Source organism: Lutzomyia longipalpis, chromosome 2, assembly GCF_024334085.1.
Source record: "Lutzomyia longipalpis isolate SR_M1_2022 chromosome 2, ASM2433408v1".
Taxonomy (NCBI): Eukaryota; Metazoa; Arthropoda; class Insecta; order Diptera; family Psychodidae; genus Lutzomyia; species Lutzomyia longipalpis.
This window is the reverse complement of record NC_074708.1, coordinates 37,416,863-37,432,573: the sequence shown is the minus strand read 5'-3', so window position 1 is coordinate 37,432,573 and position 15,711 is coordinate 37,416,863. Positions and strand designations below refer to the sequence as shown.

At 35.8% G+C, this 15,711-nt stretch overlaps 1 protein-coding gene across 9 annotated transcripts in view; it reads left to right on the top strand.

Annotated features, from left to right (window-relative positions):
* Positions 1–15,711, top strand: part of LOC129790593 (insulin receptor substrate 1-B) — a 146,627-nt gene that overhangs the window by 122,921 nt on the left and 7,995 nt on the right. For 4 of the 9 annotated variants that reach the window (XM_055828164.1, XM_055828160.1, XM_055828161.1 and 1 more), the window contains 4 exons: positions 7,466–8,119; positions 12,107–12,401; positions 12,847–14,468; positions 14,937–15,528. In XM_055828164.1, coding sequence (XP_055684139.1) covers positions 7,466–8,119; positions 12,107–12,401; positions 12,847–14,468; positions 14,937–15,528 — 3,163 coding nt within the window. Of the gene's footprint in view, positions 1–289; positions 428–7,465; positions 8,120–12,106; positions 12,402–12,846; positions 14,469–14,936; positions 15,529–15,711 lie in introns of all 9 variants that reach the window. The other 5 variants (XM_055828167.1, XM_055828166.1, XM_055828165.1 and 2 more) reach the window with 2 other exon arrangements.

Sequence of the window (15,711 nt, the reverse complement as noted above, 5' to 3'; positions counted from 1 at the left end):
TTTTTGCGATATTTGTTTAGTTTTATTTTTATTCTTCTCACAATTCAATTTGTAGAGATAATTTTCATTTTTTGTTGTTGTTTTCTTTAGATAAATTATCTCAAATTATTTATTTAATTTAGTAAATCCCTTTTATATTTAGTTATGCTTTAAAACTCCTTCGTTTTTTTTGTCTTCCTCTAAATTACCAACTTGTGTGTGTAAAAGTTTCCTTGCGAATTATAACGTTGATAGAAGAGATGAGAAAGGTAATATAATACGAACGAAAACCATTGCCGCTTTCTTACAGTCATGTCAACCACTTCTAATTGCTCTACTATCATCTCAACAACTACTCCTGCCATAACAAGAACTACTTACAATCCGCAGTATCCCTCAACGGCCCCATTGCGCCCTATAATGGCGCAAAGGCGTCATTCGGTGTCAGGTACCATCAATTTTGCTCTCTTAGCACCCCTTTACTTTTCCTTATGTATTAACTAACATATAAGACTCTAATTTGTTTTATTAATCATTCACAATATTATGTTGCAAATCTCCCTCCTCTCGTTTCCTCACACGTTTCTTGAGAAAATTTTTGAGAAAAGTTGTTGAAAATTTAGCTATAGCCAAAGAGAAAAAAAAATTTAAACAATTTTCCAGGCTTTTAAAAAATGTTAATTGATAAATTTTGATTCTTAACGTTTGATTGAAACAAAACCTAATAGTCGAACGTTAAGATATTTAAATATATATTCTACAGCACTGTAATACAATCTAGGTCAAAAAAATCATTGACCAAAAATAGTATTTTAGCTGATGATTCTTCTTCTTCGTAGCGTTTCATTCAATTTTCACAAAATAATTTTTTATTGCTTCATTAACACATTCTAAATAACTTTTGGACAAAAATTTCTAGAGAAAAAAATGTTCAAATCATTCTAATTAGAATAGATCTACAAAATTCCTTTCTATCTACTTATTTTTTTGCATTTAACCTCTATTTTAGTACATAATATTGTTTTGTTTAGTTTTATAGTATAAAGATTTTGTGCTTCATCTTCTCTTCCATCCCACCACAATATATACTGTTCCAATTAATAAACATTACTGTTTATTTAAGGAATGTTATATACATACACTCTGCTGCTTGTTAACACCGCACTGTCTCACGAAGATTGCCCTTACACAGTGTGTTGATTTATGGCGCCAAATTGAAGGCATGCACGTTGATTTCCGCGAAGATGAATGACAAACGGGGAATGCGAAGATTTCTCAATTTGTATCAGTATATAGAGAAGCCTAATATATATAATACATCGGGGCGCTACTTCTCATGACTTGTCATGTGTTAAGTCGTAAAAAGCAATTAAGGATAATTATAGTTTTATAGCGTCTCATTTTATTTCATCAATGAACATGTAATATTGAAAATTAGAGTGTTTGGTGGACTTTTTTTCTCTTTCTTTTTTATTCTAAAGGTTATAGCAAAAGAGAGAGAGCGAGAGAAAACAAGAATGCTGACAAAATATAAAACACTAGCATTAGAATTTAATTGAGCCAATACAAGTCTCTGTTGCTACATAGAAAAGGTATACCTATATATGCTAAAGAAAGAAGAAAAAAATTGTTTTTATGGTGAGAAAACCTTCATGCAAAAATGGAATCGTTATCGGGGTTTTGTTGCTCTTGGCAGGGAATAATTGTAGAGGAGTGTTAACACTGTACGAAACAGTCTGTTTCACTAAAGAGTGATGAAAGGATATTTACCAAGAAAAAAAATATGATAAACAAAAAAGAATTCATTAAAGAAATCTTAAAGTCAAATTTTTAGGGTTAAACGAATTTTATTTTAAATCGACATTTAGGATAGTTTATCAAAATTTTCTTAAAATGCGAATTTCTTTGAAAACTAATTTTAAATTAATGTGTTTAACAATAAAAAGCAAAGTAAATTAACCTTGAAATTAACAACAAATTCTATCAAAATATCTCCTTTCATGAGGAAAATTCAAAGCTGTACTACAGACACCTATAGAAAACCAGCAAAAGCGACTTTTCTTCGTAAAATATATTATGTAGGATAAGATATTTTGCAACATATACATATTGAACTTTAACACTACCTATACCTCTTCTAACCAATTCATTAGTAGACTGTGGTGCATAAGCAAAAAGGAAAATCGAGCATTTTGCAATCGATAATGATTTATTCACACCATAATCTCTAATGCTTTTGCATGGGGAATTTCTCCTCTCTCTCTTCGTTTTCTCTGCATAAATTTTCGAATTGCACTTTTAATGACCTCTCCTTATCAGTTTATGCCTTTTCTTCTTATATTCTGTAAAGAACGAACGGAGGGGCCTCTTTTCTTTCACATGCCTTGAATATTGAGAGCAGTTTTGCGCGGGGAATTTTTGCTTTAAAATTTTCCCATGAGGCAGTGGTGTGGCACGATTTTTCCTTGAACTTACAACAAACCAACGGAAGTTTTGATAATCTTTCTCACTTCTCGCGATTTGGTCAATGTTTTTTATACTCATTGGATTTTTTTTTGCAACAATACATGGTGTGAACGTTTATTTTATCAACTTGATAATCAACACAGAATGTAACCAACACACGACAAATGATGGTGGATGGAAAAATTGATCAGTATGAGAGAAGAGAAATTAATTTTCCGAGCTATATGGTGAGTTGGACAAAAAATAAACGGAAGTAATCACAAAAATAAGATAATTAATGGAAAAATACAACAAGTATCAATTTCCTATTTAAACATAAAGGAAAAATTTAATTTTTTGTCCATCTCTTAAAGGGAAAAATGCCGGGGAAAAATAAAAACAAAACAGTTAGTGAAAAGGGGAGAAAAACTGCATATTCAGTCATGAAGGGGGGAGTTGACATTAGTAATTAAAAAGTTGGAAAAGTTAGAAGCATCATCATAAATTTTAATGCAAAGTTTTCCATTCTATTTTTCTCTTTTTGCACTTTTCACAATTCTTGCGTGGTTGACGAGGAAAATGTGTGCCAAATGGGAGGGGGTGGGGGGAGGTTGATGTGGGGGCGCAGTGTGTTTGTGTACATAGAAAGACCCTGACATTGTTGATGCATTTGCGTGAATGTACACCCCCTCCTCATGATTTAGCCCTGACATTTCTTCCACCAACGTAGCCATTTTTTCACCATCTCTCCCCCAAGCAGTCTGCGTGCTTCTTGATGCCAAACAAACACACTTTTCCAGGATTGTTTCCACGTGGAGTTACCCAGTGCGTGAGAATTGGGTGTTTAAATGGGATTTTCCTCCTTGAAATCACCACGCGAATTGATTTTATTCATCTCAAATACGTGACAGAGTTGAAAAAGAAAAACAGTTCTTTTGCACAAATTTAGGAAGAGAAGGTTGTTGTGGGAGACACTTTTAAGAAAAATATATTCCTAATTACTTAATGGACTGACTGTGATATTAAATGAAGGAATTATCCGCGTGAATTAAATCACCTCATTCAATTTGTTAATGAAAAAAAAAGAACCTTTCAATTGATGAAGAGATTTATCTCCTATCTTTACGATTAATCTCAACTCTGATTGTTATCGCGAAAAATATTCATGATATTGTTTTTTTTCTCCCTCTTCTTCTTCTATACTTGTACTTTTCTCAATGAGATATGAATGTAATTTCCTCCATCTCCTCCCCCCTGTGCTCATGTGCAACTTCACATCTTTTCCCATCATCTGACTAATAATTTTCCATTTGATGTGTTTGAGCAAATAATAAGTAATTTCTCGTGTGCAGTACTCGTGGATAAAAGGATGAGGGAGGAGGAAGAAGATGTAAAAAAAAAGCAGAGTGTAAGATTCTTCCACATTGTACTTAAGTAAAATGATTGTAGCGTGAAGTAAGAAGGAGAAAAAAATTGCCAATGGATATGGAGAAAAATATTATAATGCCTCCATGCTACAATATATAATTATGAGTTGAACAAATTGACTGACACATGGACTGACACGCTGTTGTTTACAAACACCTAAGAGGCGCCACAATGGTTTATTAATTTCCACCATTCGCATTATTTGCTTGGAAGTGGGATTTATAATTCACTTGCGCACCACGCGTTCGCTTTGGCAAAATAAATAAAACATCTACACGTGTAGTAGTGCTGCTGGATGTAATGGTATTGAAGAAAAAAAATATATATCTCAGTAATTTTTCCACCCTCATGTCATTCGCGGGAAAAACTTATCATTTTCCCGCCAAATTGCACAAGAGTTGTGCACTCAAAATCCATCGTTTGCGCACTTAACGGTGTGATTGTTTTTCTTTCGTACAAAATTTATGACTTTTCACAGATGGATTTCAATTGTTGTGGGTGATTGGGAGACGACGTAAGCATTGATTAGATTTTTTTTCTCCCTCTTTTACTCTATTACATAAAGAAAAGCTTTTATTTTTTAAGAGAACAAACCATCGTCGTCAATATTTTGCGTCAAAAAAAATAAATAAATAAAATATCAATTGCATTTACGTCGGTATTTGCAATATAGTATTTCAGTATAATTTATGTATTCGTTAAGATAAGGAAAATACATGGAAAAGTTCCCTATTTTCAACCATTTCCTCCCTCTCTCGTGCACGCGAATTAATTAAAATCATCCAACCAATTCTAATGCCCAGAATGATGTTTTTTTTGTAAAGAATTAATTTGTGAAACATAATTATTAAAAGAAATTAAATTTATAATATTTAAAATGCGACGATTAATACAGTATTGCTCCGCTTTGAGAGACTTCTAAATGAAAATTTTATTATGATTTGTGTAAATTCTTTAAAGAAAATTACATAAAAATTCTACATCCACCGTAGCCTCATTCCAAAAATAAAAACATAAAGCACAGATTGAAGATATAGAGAGTAAAGGAAAAAAGAGAACTCAAATTGATGCGTTTTAATTGATTGTGGATTTTATGGCTCTTAAAAAACATTCAGTGTTGAAACAATAAAATGTGAATTACCACACAATTGACCTCTTCCACAATACAATAAAGAAATATTAATACATTTTATATAAATAAAAATAAAAAAAGAACATTTTAGCTCCTAATTAAAACACAGTATTTTTGACAAATGCTGCTGCGTGGTTTAATAAATAAATAACAACAACAAAAAGAAAAGAATTAGATGAACATAAGAATGGGAAGAATTCAGCGCGTAAAGTTGGTGGTGAATTGTGGAATGAGAAAATGCAATTAAATTATTCCCCTTTAAACCATAATGGGGGCTAGAAATATTGTATTTCCGTATCATATCAACATTAATGAGCCCAACGATCTCTTTTTACTTTAATTTTTTATTCTTCTTTTTCTCTGTGATGCATTTTAAAAGGAAACATATACTTTTGAACGATGGAATTGGGAATGGAAAAAGAAAAGACATTTAGAGGCGTGTTAAAAAGGAAATTTCTCAAAAAAATTTAATTAGAAGCATTTGACAATTTTATGGGTGGATGCTTTTTAACATTTTTATGGTCGAGATGCCTTTTTTCAGGATGCAAATGTTACATAAGAACTAAAGAATCTCTTTGGGAGAGTAGGAAAAAAACAACTGATTTAATGACCCTCTTTTGGGGGAGCATCAGTCATAAAATTTATTTTAAAAAAATATATAATTCAATTGACGGAATTGCATTTTAGAATATTTAGGATAGAAGAAAATTTAGAAAGCGAGATTGGAATTTATTCCTAAAAATACTTACAAATTAAAGGGAGTTTAGTTTAATATATGGAAAAATTTCTCATTAAGAAATCACCAAATTCTTTATTTATTGTTCTCGCGTTTCAGAACATTTAAAGGAAGTTTCTTTGTCGATTTCTTATTCTTGTTTATCATCTGCAAAATTAATCGTTTCCCAATTGTTCCACGAATAATTTTAATAAAAATTCCCTTTTGGGCATCATACAAAAATATAATAAAGAATTTAGAACTTACTTAAACCCCTTTTAGATTGCCAAAGATTGACGTCAAGATACCATGATATGTATGTTATTATGTACAATTTACATACATCTTCTACCCTCAATAACTAATAATTCTTCCTATGTGTTAAAAAATATTGCTATTACAGCAGTTGAATACAAAAGAGAGAATCATGTATGAAGAAAATATTGTATAAGGGCTTATTGCCATGTAGTACAAAGCATATGTATTAGGAAGAATATCAACATGCTGAACATACTGAAAAGTCTCCTTTCTTGGAAAATTTAGAGAGAGAAAAATCTCAAAAACAAACATTTCCTTTTTGAGGAATTTTTATCACACAACATTCACCTACCTTCATACATTTTACCATCTCTCATTAACATTTTCAATCATTTCCTTTAATTTAATAACATCTCAGCTGTGAGAGTAGCAAGTTCTTAAGTGGCTGTGAAAAAAGGTTCTGTCCCTTTTGCCTTATTTTTGCAAATTTTTGGCCGTTTATGCATTTTATCTACTTTTTAAAAAAAAAAAATTGGTGCATTTTATTGGCTTTAGCTGAAAACTCATCTTAATTTTTTCACCATTTAACCATTTAAAAATTTCTCACATTTCATTCACAAAATTGGCTTTTAGGCGGTTGTTTTAATTATTTTTCTATCTCCATGTTTTTCTTTATAATGGATAAGATGGTTTTATATACAAAATTTTGACACTTTTTTTTCCAAATTTTTGCAATTTCGAATATTTTTAATGGAATTTTTTCAAAATTTATGTGCAAAAGTGTTTCAAATTTGGGAAATTCTTATTAATTTATTTTCTTTTTAAAGGAAAGAGTTAGTCGCAAAAGAATGACTTCTAACATTCTAAAATAAAAGAAGTATTAAAAAAATATGAGAGAGAAATACATAAAATTATGAAGACATTGAGAAACCCTTTAACAACACTGAAAATAATCTTTAACCTATGGGCTACATAGCCTAGATACATAAATCAATAACAATAAGGATCAAAAAATAAGTAAATTGAATAATATTACATACAGAAAAAAAAGGATAATTCTTCGAAATAAAAATATCAATATTAAAATTGCAATAAATCAAAATTCCTTTTTTTCTCATAAATCTCCACAACTGCCAACAGATGTTTTTAGTATTCCAAGATTATGCTACCCACATCCCTACCCAATGTCGTCATATATATGTAACAAACATCCTTAAACGTCTGCACGATTTTACCATGAAAAGAAATCCTTTTTTTGGAACACTTTGCACATCGACTTTGCAAAAATGTTCTCAATGTAATATTTTTGCTGTTTAATCTAATTTTTTTTTCTCTCTTTTGGTTTCTCCCGGATGCTCTGTAAATTCCGTTTCTTTTTCCGGCTAACATAGTATATTGATCTTAAGAAGAAAAAGAAAAACAAATTAATTTTGTCGGCAGGACTGTTGTGTGTGCGTGTGTTTTGTTGTGTCTAAAATCGCGACATTGTTCGCTCTTTTAATTCACAGTGGCGGTTGCGGCGTCCACATCATGCCATCAGCGAGCACTGTCGCTTCCATGTGCAGCGGCAGTGCTCAGCAATGCCGCTCCGTCCTCATCACTTGTCACAGCATCTGTATCATCATCGAAAACTGGGTCCGGCATTCAGCCAGTGCATCAGCGTACACGATCACTCCCACTCACAGAGGAGACGGCCATCGTGGTGGCGCCGGTGCCGCGGCAAGAGGTTCGCGTTGTCAATTGCACATGCCCCACGGATGGGGCACCAAATTCCCACTGTTCGCATAGAATTCCACATGGGGCCACACCCGTTGGGGTGGTGGGTACCACTGATGGGCATTTCAATAATAACCACCTCCCGCCCACGGGCTGCCCTGGCAATTGCCCCGAGATGAACAACAATCGCGATCATCAGCGTGATTTCCCACCGATTGTCCACCATCATCTCCATCATCATCACCATCACATGTCCACAACATCCATGGAGAGTATTGTTGAGGATCAAGCGCTCACGAGTGCCGATGGCGAGGCGAAGAGTAGTGTTCCGGCGGCCCCTGTGAGAAAGATGAGTGCAGGAAAGTTCCCAGGAACTTCCTCGGCTTCCTTCTCCGGTGGTTCACCCCTTCTTATGCGTCGTACGAGAAATAGCAATTCGGCCAGGAGTACGTATCTCCCTCCCAAAACAACCCCCACGTATCTCTCCTCTTTCTCACTCTCTCTCTGTTCTTTACACTCAAAAAAAAAAAAAAAAACACATAATATACCTCTTGAATGCCTCCCCCTCACCGGAAACTGTATGTGCGAATGTGCTTGAATGCCCCCTCGTTGGATGATTCCGGGATTCTGTTTTATTTTTTTTTTTATTTTTTGGTTTTATTCTGCATCCACACTGATTTGTATACCAACCCAAAAAAAAAGAAACAACATTAATTAATCCCAACTCCGCAAGACCAATCATCTCCACCTCGTAGGTGTTAATGGTACATGCGAAACAATTAACATGTTCATTTCCATTTTGTGGTTACACGGTGTGCCCATAAATATTTGATCTGAATAATATCCATGGGATATGCCATCAATATGCAAATGGCGAAGAGAAAAACCTTCACTGATTTGCATTGACATGTACACTAATTACAAATGTCTCACCTTTCGCGTATCATTTCGCGTCATAATTGATGCTGTTGTACACGCTTGCGACATTCCCCAGCTACAGTATGAATAAGCGCGCTGGCTGGTGGGTTGATGTTGCGAGGAGGGTGTGCTGTGGGTTCTATTCTTCAGCTAATTGGTGTGCTCCAAAATGATAATTAAAGGAGCCACCCGCACCCCAACATTAATAGATACAAACTCAATTGTCACAAGGAGCGACACGTTACAATTTATTTGAGATTTATTAGAGATGGAGAAATTATTTCTCATCAAAATGGTGTTGATGGTGAATGATTTAGGATTCTCTTAATCACTATGATTCCTACCTAATTTTCAGACTTATTTGTGGAGAAAAGAGTCTCATGGGCATTTATTCTTTTTACCATTTTATTTTGATCAAATTGAGCTTATTTAAAGAGAATTTGTATTTAATTTGAGAAAGGTTTAATCTACAGAATGTATTCTAAAGGAATTTAAAAGATTTCTTTTTCTTAAGAAGGTATTTTATTAAGCAAATTCAAATTCATGTAAATAACATTTAATTTATCCAGAAGAGTTTAAGGAATTTAAATTGGTTTTTCCTTATTTTCTTTGCAACAAACACTGTTAAATTCTATTTGGTATATAATGGGGGCAAATGTGTAAATTCTCTGTAATCCTTTAAATCTGCACCAGTATCAACAGGTCTCCTCCATGTAACATTTACAACACACCACCCTCTCTCTCTCTTCCCTAAAGCTCTCACACTATGTATAACATAAACACATAAAATGGGATAAATTATGGCAATTGAAATTTTCTGGAAAACTATCAACTTATTTTGTGGGTATATATTTGTTAAATAAACATCATCACTTTATGTAGCTAAATTAATGGAAAATTTCCATTTATTTTTAGATGAAAGAAATATTAAATATCTGACTTAAGGATAGCTGTCGAACTATCCTTTATTTTTCAATTTTATTAATCAGAAAAATGTATGAGTTTTATAGGAAGCTTTTCAACTCTTCATGAGCTTTCATGTAAAATAATACAAAGAGGAAATAATTTCACAATTTTCCCGCGAATTAAATAATTCATAAACATGTGGGTTAAATAAAGACCTATCTTTTGTTTCAGAATTTTCTAAGAGACGAGAGAGAGCGAGTGATTCTCAATTGAAAAGCCCCCGAAAAACATTATAATCGATATTTTCACCACCAACGTCATATTCTCAATATATATTGATGTATTATGTATTTCTACACCACATATATACATAATATTTTAGTTTGTTTGTCTCCCTTTGACTACCAACAAGATACTTCAGGTATTTCGTGTGCGCTCCAATAAATAATTCAAGGGTCTTGCAAGAAAAGCCACACCACTTGAATTTTGTTTGCACCAACACTACTCGTTGGCTTTTTTCCCCTACTTAGACGTTATACATATATAGCTCTACCAATTCTACTTCTCAATACTGCATATATATATATATATATATATATATATATATTTATTTACCATCCTATTTACAATTTGTTTCACCTTATTGTTGTTTACTCGTCCTATTACTTCCTAATATATCCATTGGGTTTTTTTACGCTCGAATATTTGTTGCTATGCCTTCTGATGAGTAGCAATCAGTGTTCTTTCTGCAACAAAAATGAGAATTACAATGGGGGGGGAAGGGAAGGGTGTAAGTAAGAAGGAAAATTCTTTTGTTTTTCCATTATAATTGGAGAGATTTCTTGCATTTTCATCATTAAAGGTTTTTGTTTATTTTTTAAATATTGGGCCTTATTCAGTGACCAATAAACCCTTGAAATTCGCTTGAAATCTTAAAATTTCAGCACAAAATTCAAAGATTTCAAGGATTTCTGTGTGGCTGAATAAAACACATTGAAATATTTTTAAAGTGAAGCATAATGGAGGATTTTAGCGTCCCTCATGGTAATCAGCGTTAGGGACGCTATAAATGTTAAATAAGATTTTATTAAAATTAAAAAAAAATTATTGATAAATAATTTTAAAAAAAACCAATTCTATAAAAAGAATTTATTCTATGAACATTTCAATAGCCACACCCTGTGCTCGTCTCTGTGAGCTTTTTCTTACGGATTTTATTGCGTTCGTTAGATTGAACTTTTTCATTCCATGCGTTTTTTTTTTTTCTTTCATTCCGACTTTCTCCATCATTCTCGAGTGACTTTCTTGTGTTGTTCCCTCTCACACCCTCACAGCAGGGTGGAAGGACGAAGTATGTGTTGTAATAAAAAAAAGGAGAGGTCAGGGTGTATAAACTTTCACGCGCGCTTTTCCTTTTCTGTGTGACGATGTCCCAGAAGAGCAAACACACAAAAAAAAAGAATGAAAGCAATAAAAAAGTGTATCCGCGAAGGGAAGGAAATTGTAACTGAATTATCTCGGTACTCAACTGCACAAACATATGGGGAGCTTTTTCTTCTTTTTTTTTCTTTCACCACATCACTTTGTGAGAAAGTTCATTCACGGAAGTTTTTCCTTAACGAATTGAGTTATTAATTTTTATATTTTCACATCCTTTGGAAGAGGGGGGGGGGAGTAAGTAATTTTCTCAGGGACTTTTTTGCCTCGGAAGCTTCTATTTCTCTTTCAGTTCAGTTAACTTTGAGTGGGGATAGTTAGGATGGAAAAACTCTTAGAATGAAAAAGAGTTTTTGTTTCTTTACTAAAAGAGCTTTGTCAGGAGAGTTAAGAGCATGAAAAGAATGTAGTTCTTTTGCCAATTATTTTCCTTTGAAAATGTAGAATTATTATTTTCCTTGCGTCTTCCACCGTCTCAGTAGTGACCAACCTCTAGGCCAAAACATCAGAAAATCTCTATATTTCGTTGATTTATTAAATAAATCAAACTTTTGTATATTTTTTTTTCATTTTCTCATTCTTTAGCAAAAATATTTGTTTGTTTTTTTGTAACTAAAGAAAAAATTTTAGATCACCAATAACTTACAAGGGCAAAAAGTGATCAAATTTGTTAATAAAAAATTACTAATTTGCGTGTGAAGGGGATGGTGCTTGGGCTGAATATTTTCACGAAGTGATTTTCAACATTTTTTTTTCTTATTTTGCGTGCTATGTGCAAAAATATCCATAAAAAATATATAAAATTCCATGAATGATAAATGGCTGTGAAATGTGTGTGAGTGTGTGTGTGGTGAACTGACCTCAATTAAGAGCTTTCTTTCGATATTTTATATATAACATGTAACTTTCATTTATCACAGAAAAAGAACCTCCATGAAAATTCCATTGTCATTATTCAAATGAGTCCCCAATGCAATGGTTTATTTTCGTCCTGCCACACTCATTCCCATCCTCTTAAGGAGCTTTTTTTCTTTCTTTCTTTCCTTCACCCCCAAACGATCCTTTAGATATATATTTTTTTCTTTCTTTCTTCATCCTTGATTTTTTTAATATAAGTTTGAAGTGGTCTAACTTTCCACTCATTCCACATTGTGAAATTTTCTTTCGTGAAGGTTCAGCAATGAAGAGGGAGCGCTGCGACAGTCTCCCGTCGCGAAATCGCGCCATCAGCGAGAGTAGCCAACAAAATAACACGTCGATGCCACCGCCGAGGTCGATTCCCTCAAATCGACCTCACTCCATGTACAATCGACACAGCAACAGCCCGCCAGTGAACTCCTGCCCGCTGAGTCCGTCTGGGGCTTGTTCCGAGAGCGACGGATCATCGCTCAGCATCGATGAGACTGATGGTTTTGGGCATTCGCTCACACCAGATGAATATTGTCATCAGTTCCAGAGGTATATGGGGTGAGTTTTTTTTTAATAATATTTTCTTCCTGAATTTTCTTTTATTTATTTTATTTTTGTCTTGAAATGAAAGTATTTAATTTTAACCCTTTCGCGTCAATTTAGATACTCTAAAAAAATTTCTTAAAGCTTTTAGGAAAACGTCTTTTTCTTCTTTTTTTTTTAAATTTTATTCATTTCTAACTTTGAAAAACATTCAAATTGTAAGAAAAAACAATGAACTAAGCTCATTGGGTAAATGGTACCAAATTCCAAAATGACAGATAAATAGCACAATTGGTAGAGTTCTAGTCTCACACATGAATGTCCCCCAGTTCAAATCCCAGTGAATTCAGAGTTTTTTTTTACTCAAAGATTCATTTTTACTCTTAAAATTTTGCTTTTTTGAATAAAATTCTCAAAGAAAAATGAATGATAAACATTCCCTTTTTAATCGCTCCTCCAGTGGCATGTCACAGGAGTCAGCGATTCTTGAGGAGAACTCCGATGACTACTGGAACAGCGACAAGAAGCTACATTCAATGTATGACAGAAATCATAGATTTGGCGAGAAGGGTATCACGCAAAATGGAACCTCCCTGTCGCTACCAATTACCCAGACGCAAGCCCATCGAAAGGGTAGTCCAGCACCACCTGTGGGATCCGTTGAGGGTCGTAGTAGCTACATTGAGATGTACAGTCCGTGTGGGAGTAGCCCAGGAGACCCAACGGGCTCTTCGGGCTACCTACCCATGTCGCCGGGCGTTGACTTTGGTCGTGGCGTCTATACAGGGAGCTCAGGGGTGCATAGTCGTGCCTCGAGCCTTGCCGAGGAGGGTGTTGATGGATCGCAACATGATCAGTACGTGGATATGGATCCATCGCATCGGCACCACACAATGAGTGGGATGAGTTCAGCAGCATCGAGTTCCAGCATCACATCGGGTACACCATCAACTGATACGCGTTTTGCTGACTACCCCCTTGAGAAGGTCTTTGCGCGCTTCACACCCGATGAAGAGGATAATTCCGTGCTGAGAGATCGTCCAATAAGGGCGTATTCCGTGGGGAGTCGAATGGAGCACAATAAGCGCAAATTCCGTATTGATCTTCTCAATACAGACAACTCCAGTCTGCGGGCTAGGGCCTTCTCGCTGGGTTCACGTGCCAAAGTTCCGCGTTCGGAGCAGTACAAGGGTGGTATGACGCATACCCAATCGACCATTGTTCAGACAAATCTGGCCAATAACAATGGATCCACAAAGAGTGGGAAGAAATCCTCGAGTGCCCCAATGCTGGACAAACGGGCAAATCCCGAACTAATGGATGATTTCATGGAGATTGACTTCTCGCGGGGCGATGAAGATACACCCACGTCAACAATGCCAATGCCCGTACCCTCATCTCAATCATCAGAATCCTGCAATTTCCCCCATGAGACTGCCTACGCACGAACGGATAGTACAGATGGGTACGTTGAAATGAGACCTGTGGCTATGTCAAAGAGCCCAAGTCTCTCAAGTTCCCCCGTAAAGTCCTACATGTCCCCCCGGACGGTTCCTCTCAGGTCATTGGTGAAGAATAACAATAACGTGGAGATGTCACCTGTTTTGGGAGGACGTCCAGTACCGAGTAGTTCCACCTTGGCCACCTCCCCAAAAGCCTCCACAACATCTGATGACTACCTTAATATGAGTCCCGTTGAGGGGATTCATGAGAAAATGGATGTGGATATGCCACGAATGTCCAGCGCTCCGGAAGGTTACATTGAGATGTCGTGGTCCACGAAGAATTCCAAGACAGTCAATAATAACACAATTCCGGAGAAACCAGCATCGGATGAGTACATTAACATGAGCTTCCAGAATGCCAGGCGCAATGGGAGTGGGAAAAAGGAGTCAAATACCCCAAGGATGACCTCAATGCCAATTGCAATTCAAGGGAAGCAGCCAATGTATTCCGGAAGGAGTTCTCTAACGGGGAAGGGTGAGCCGCAGCAGTCGTTTTTGCCACTAAATACGACTGTTGCAACGCAACCACCAGCTCATCGATCTGAATCAAAGGATAGTGGCATTGTGACACCAACAGGTAATTAAAAAAGCAACTTGAAGTTTTTTAGATTTTTTTAATATACTTTTCCTTCCCGGAACGGTATGATGTATGCCCGGAAAGTACCATAAGTGCCTGGAAGTTCAGCAAGATGACTGCCAATTGCATCAGGAAGTTTCTAAGGGTTCCTAGGAACCCACTTTTCAACCCCCGGCTGATCCTTGATTCATTTAGGGATCAAAATCTGGCCATTTAGGAAGTTCTCTTTGCAATTTCATGAAGTACTTTTATAGACTCAGATTTTGGCCCAAAAGATGACACAAGGATCAGCCGGGTGATGAAAAGGAAGTTCCTAAGATCCCTTAGAAACTTCCTGATGCAATTGACAGTCATCCTGCTGAACTTCCAGGCACTTATAATACATTCCGGACACATATCAATTGTTCCGGAAAGATAATTAACGTTTTTTTTAAGAAATAGATTTTTATTTTATTTCTCTCTCTGTAGGATCAAATGCCGCAATCTTCCCCTTTAGCCCAAGTAGCCCAATGAAACCATTCCAACACACAGAGCCACGAAAATGTCTCGTAGATGGATCAAGTGGCACAGTGATGCTGGCAGAGGAGGAAGCATCGCATGGGAGTAGTGGTGTAGCCACACCAACCACCCCTGTCCCCATGGAGGGTATCTCATCGGATGAGTGCTCATCCAAGGGAATCCGAAAGTGTTCAGCTGAGGAGAATCGATACGTTGACTCAGTGGCGCAGCAAACAAAGATTCGTCGGCTCTCCATTGAGGTGCCGGACTATGTTAACTGTACCCCTGTGGGTGTACGTAAAATTACCCCATCGGTATCACCGCTGAGGAATAGTGCTGAGGATGTGGCTGGAGACTATGTCCTAATGAGACCAGCTGCCACCACGGTGGAGAGGGTACCACCAAAGAGAGTTACGCCGGTCAATAAGAATTCCAGTGAGCTCTCACTGAATACCTTTGAGGGTTTTATTCCCATCGCCTCGGCGGAAGAGGAGGCATCGCGAGAGGATAAAGTTGTTAGCCCCCGTACGACGAATCCATCATCGCTGAAGCGTCCATTCTGGTGAGTTTTTCTTTCATTCTCTTCTTTAAAAAAAATAGCATTGTGTAACTATTTGTAGTATTAAGTTGAAGATTAGTTCATTCTTGCGCCGATTTGGCGTTGAAAGCAATAGCAAAGACACTTGAGGTCTTTACCCAAGACACACACGTAACTTTTTTAAAAAATATATTTCCCCCTGTTTAA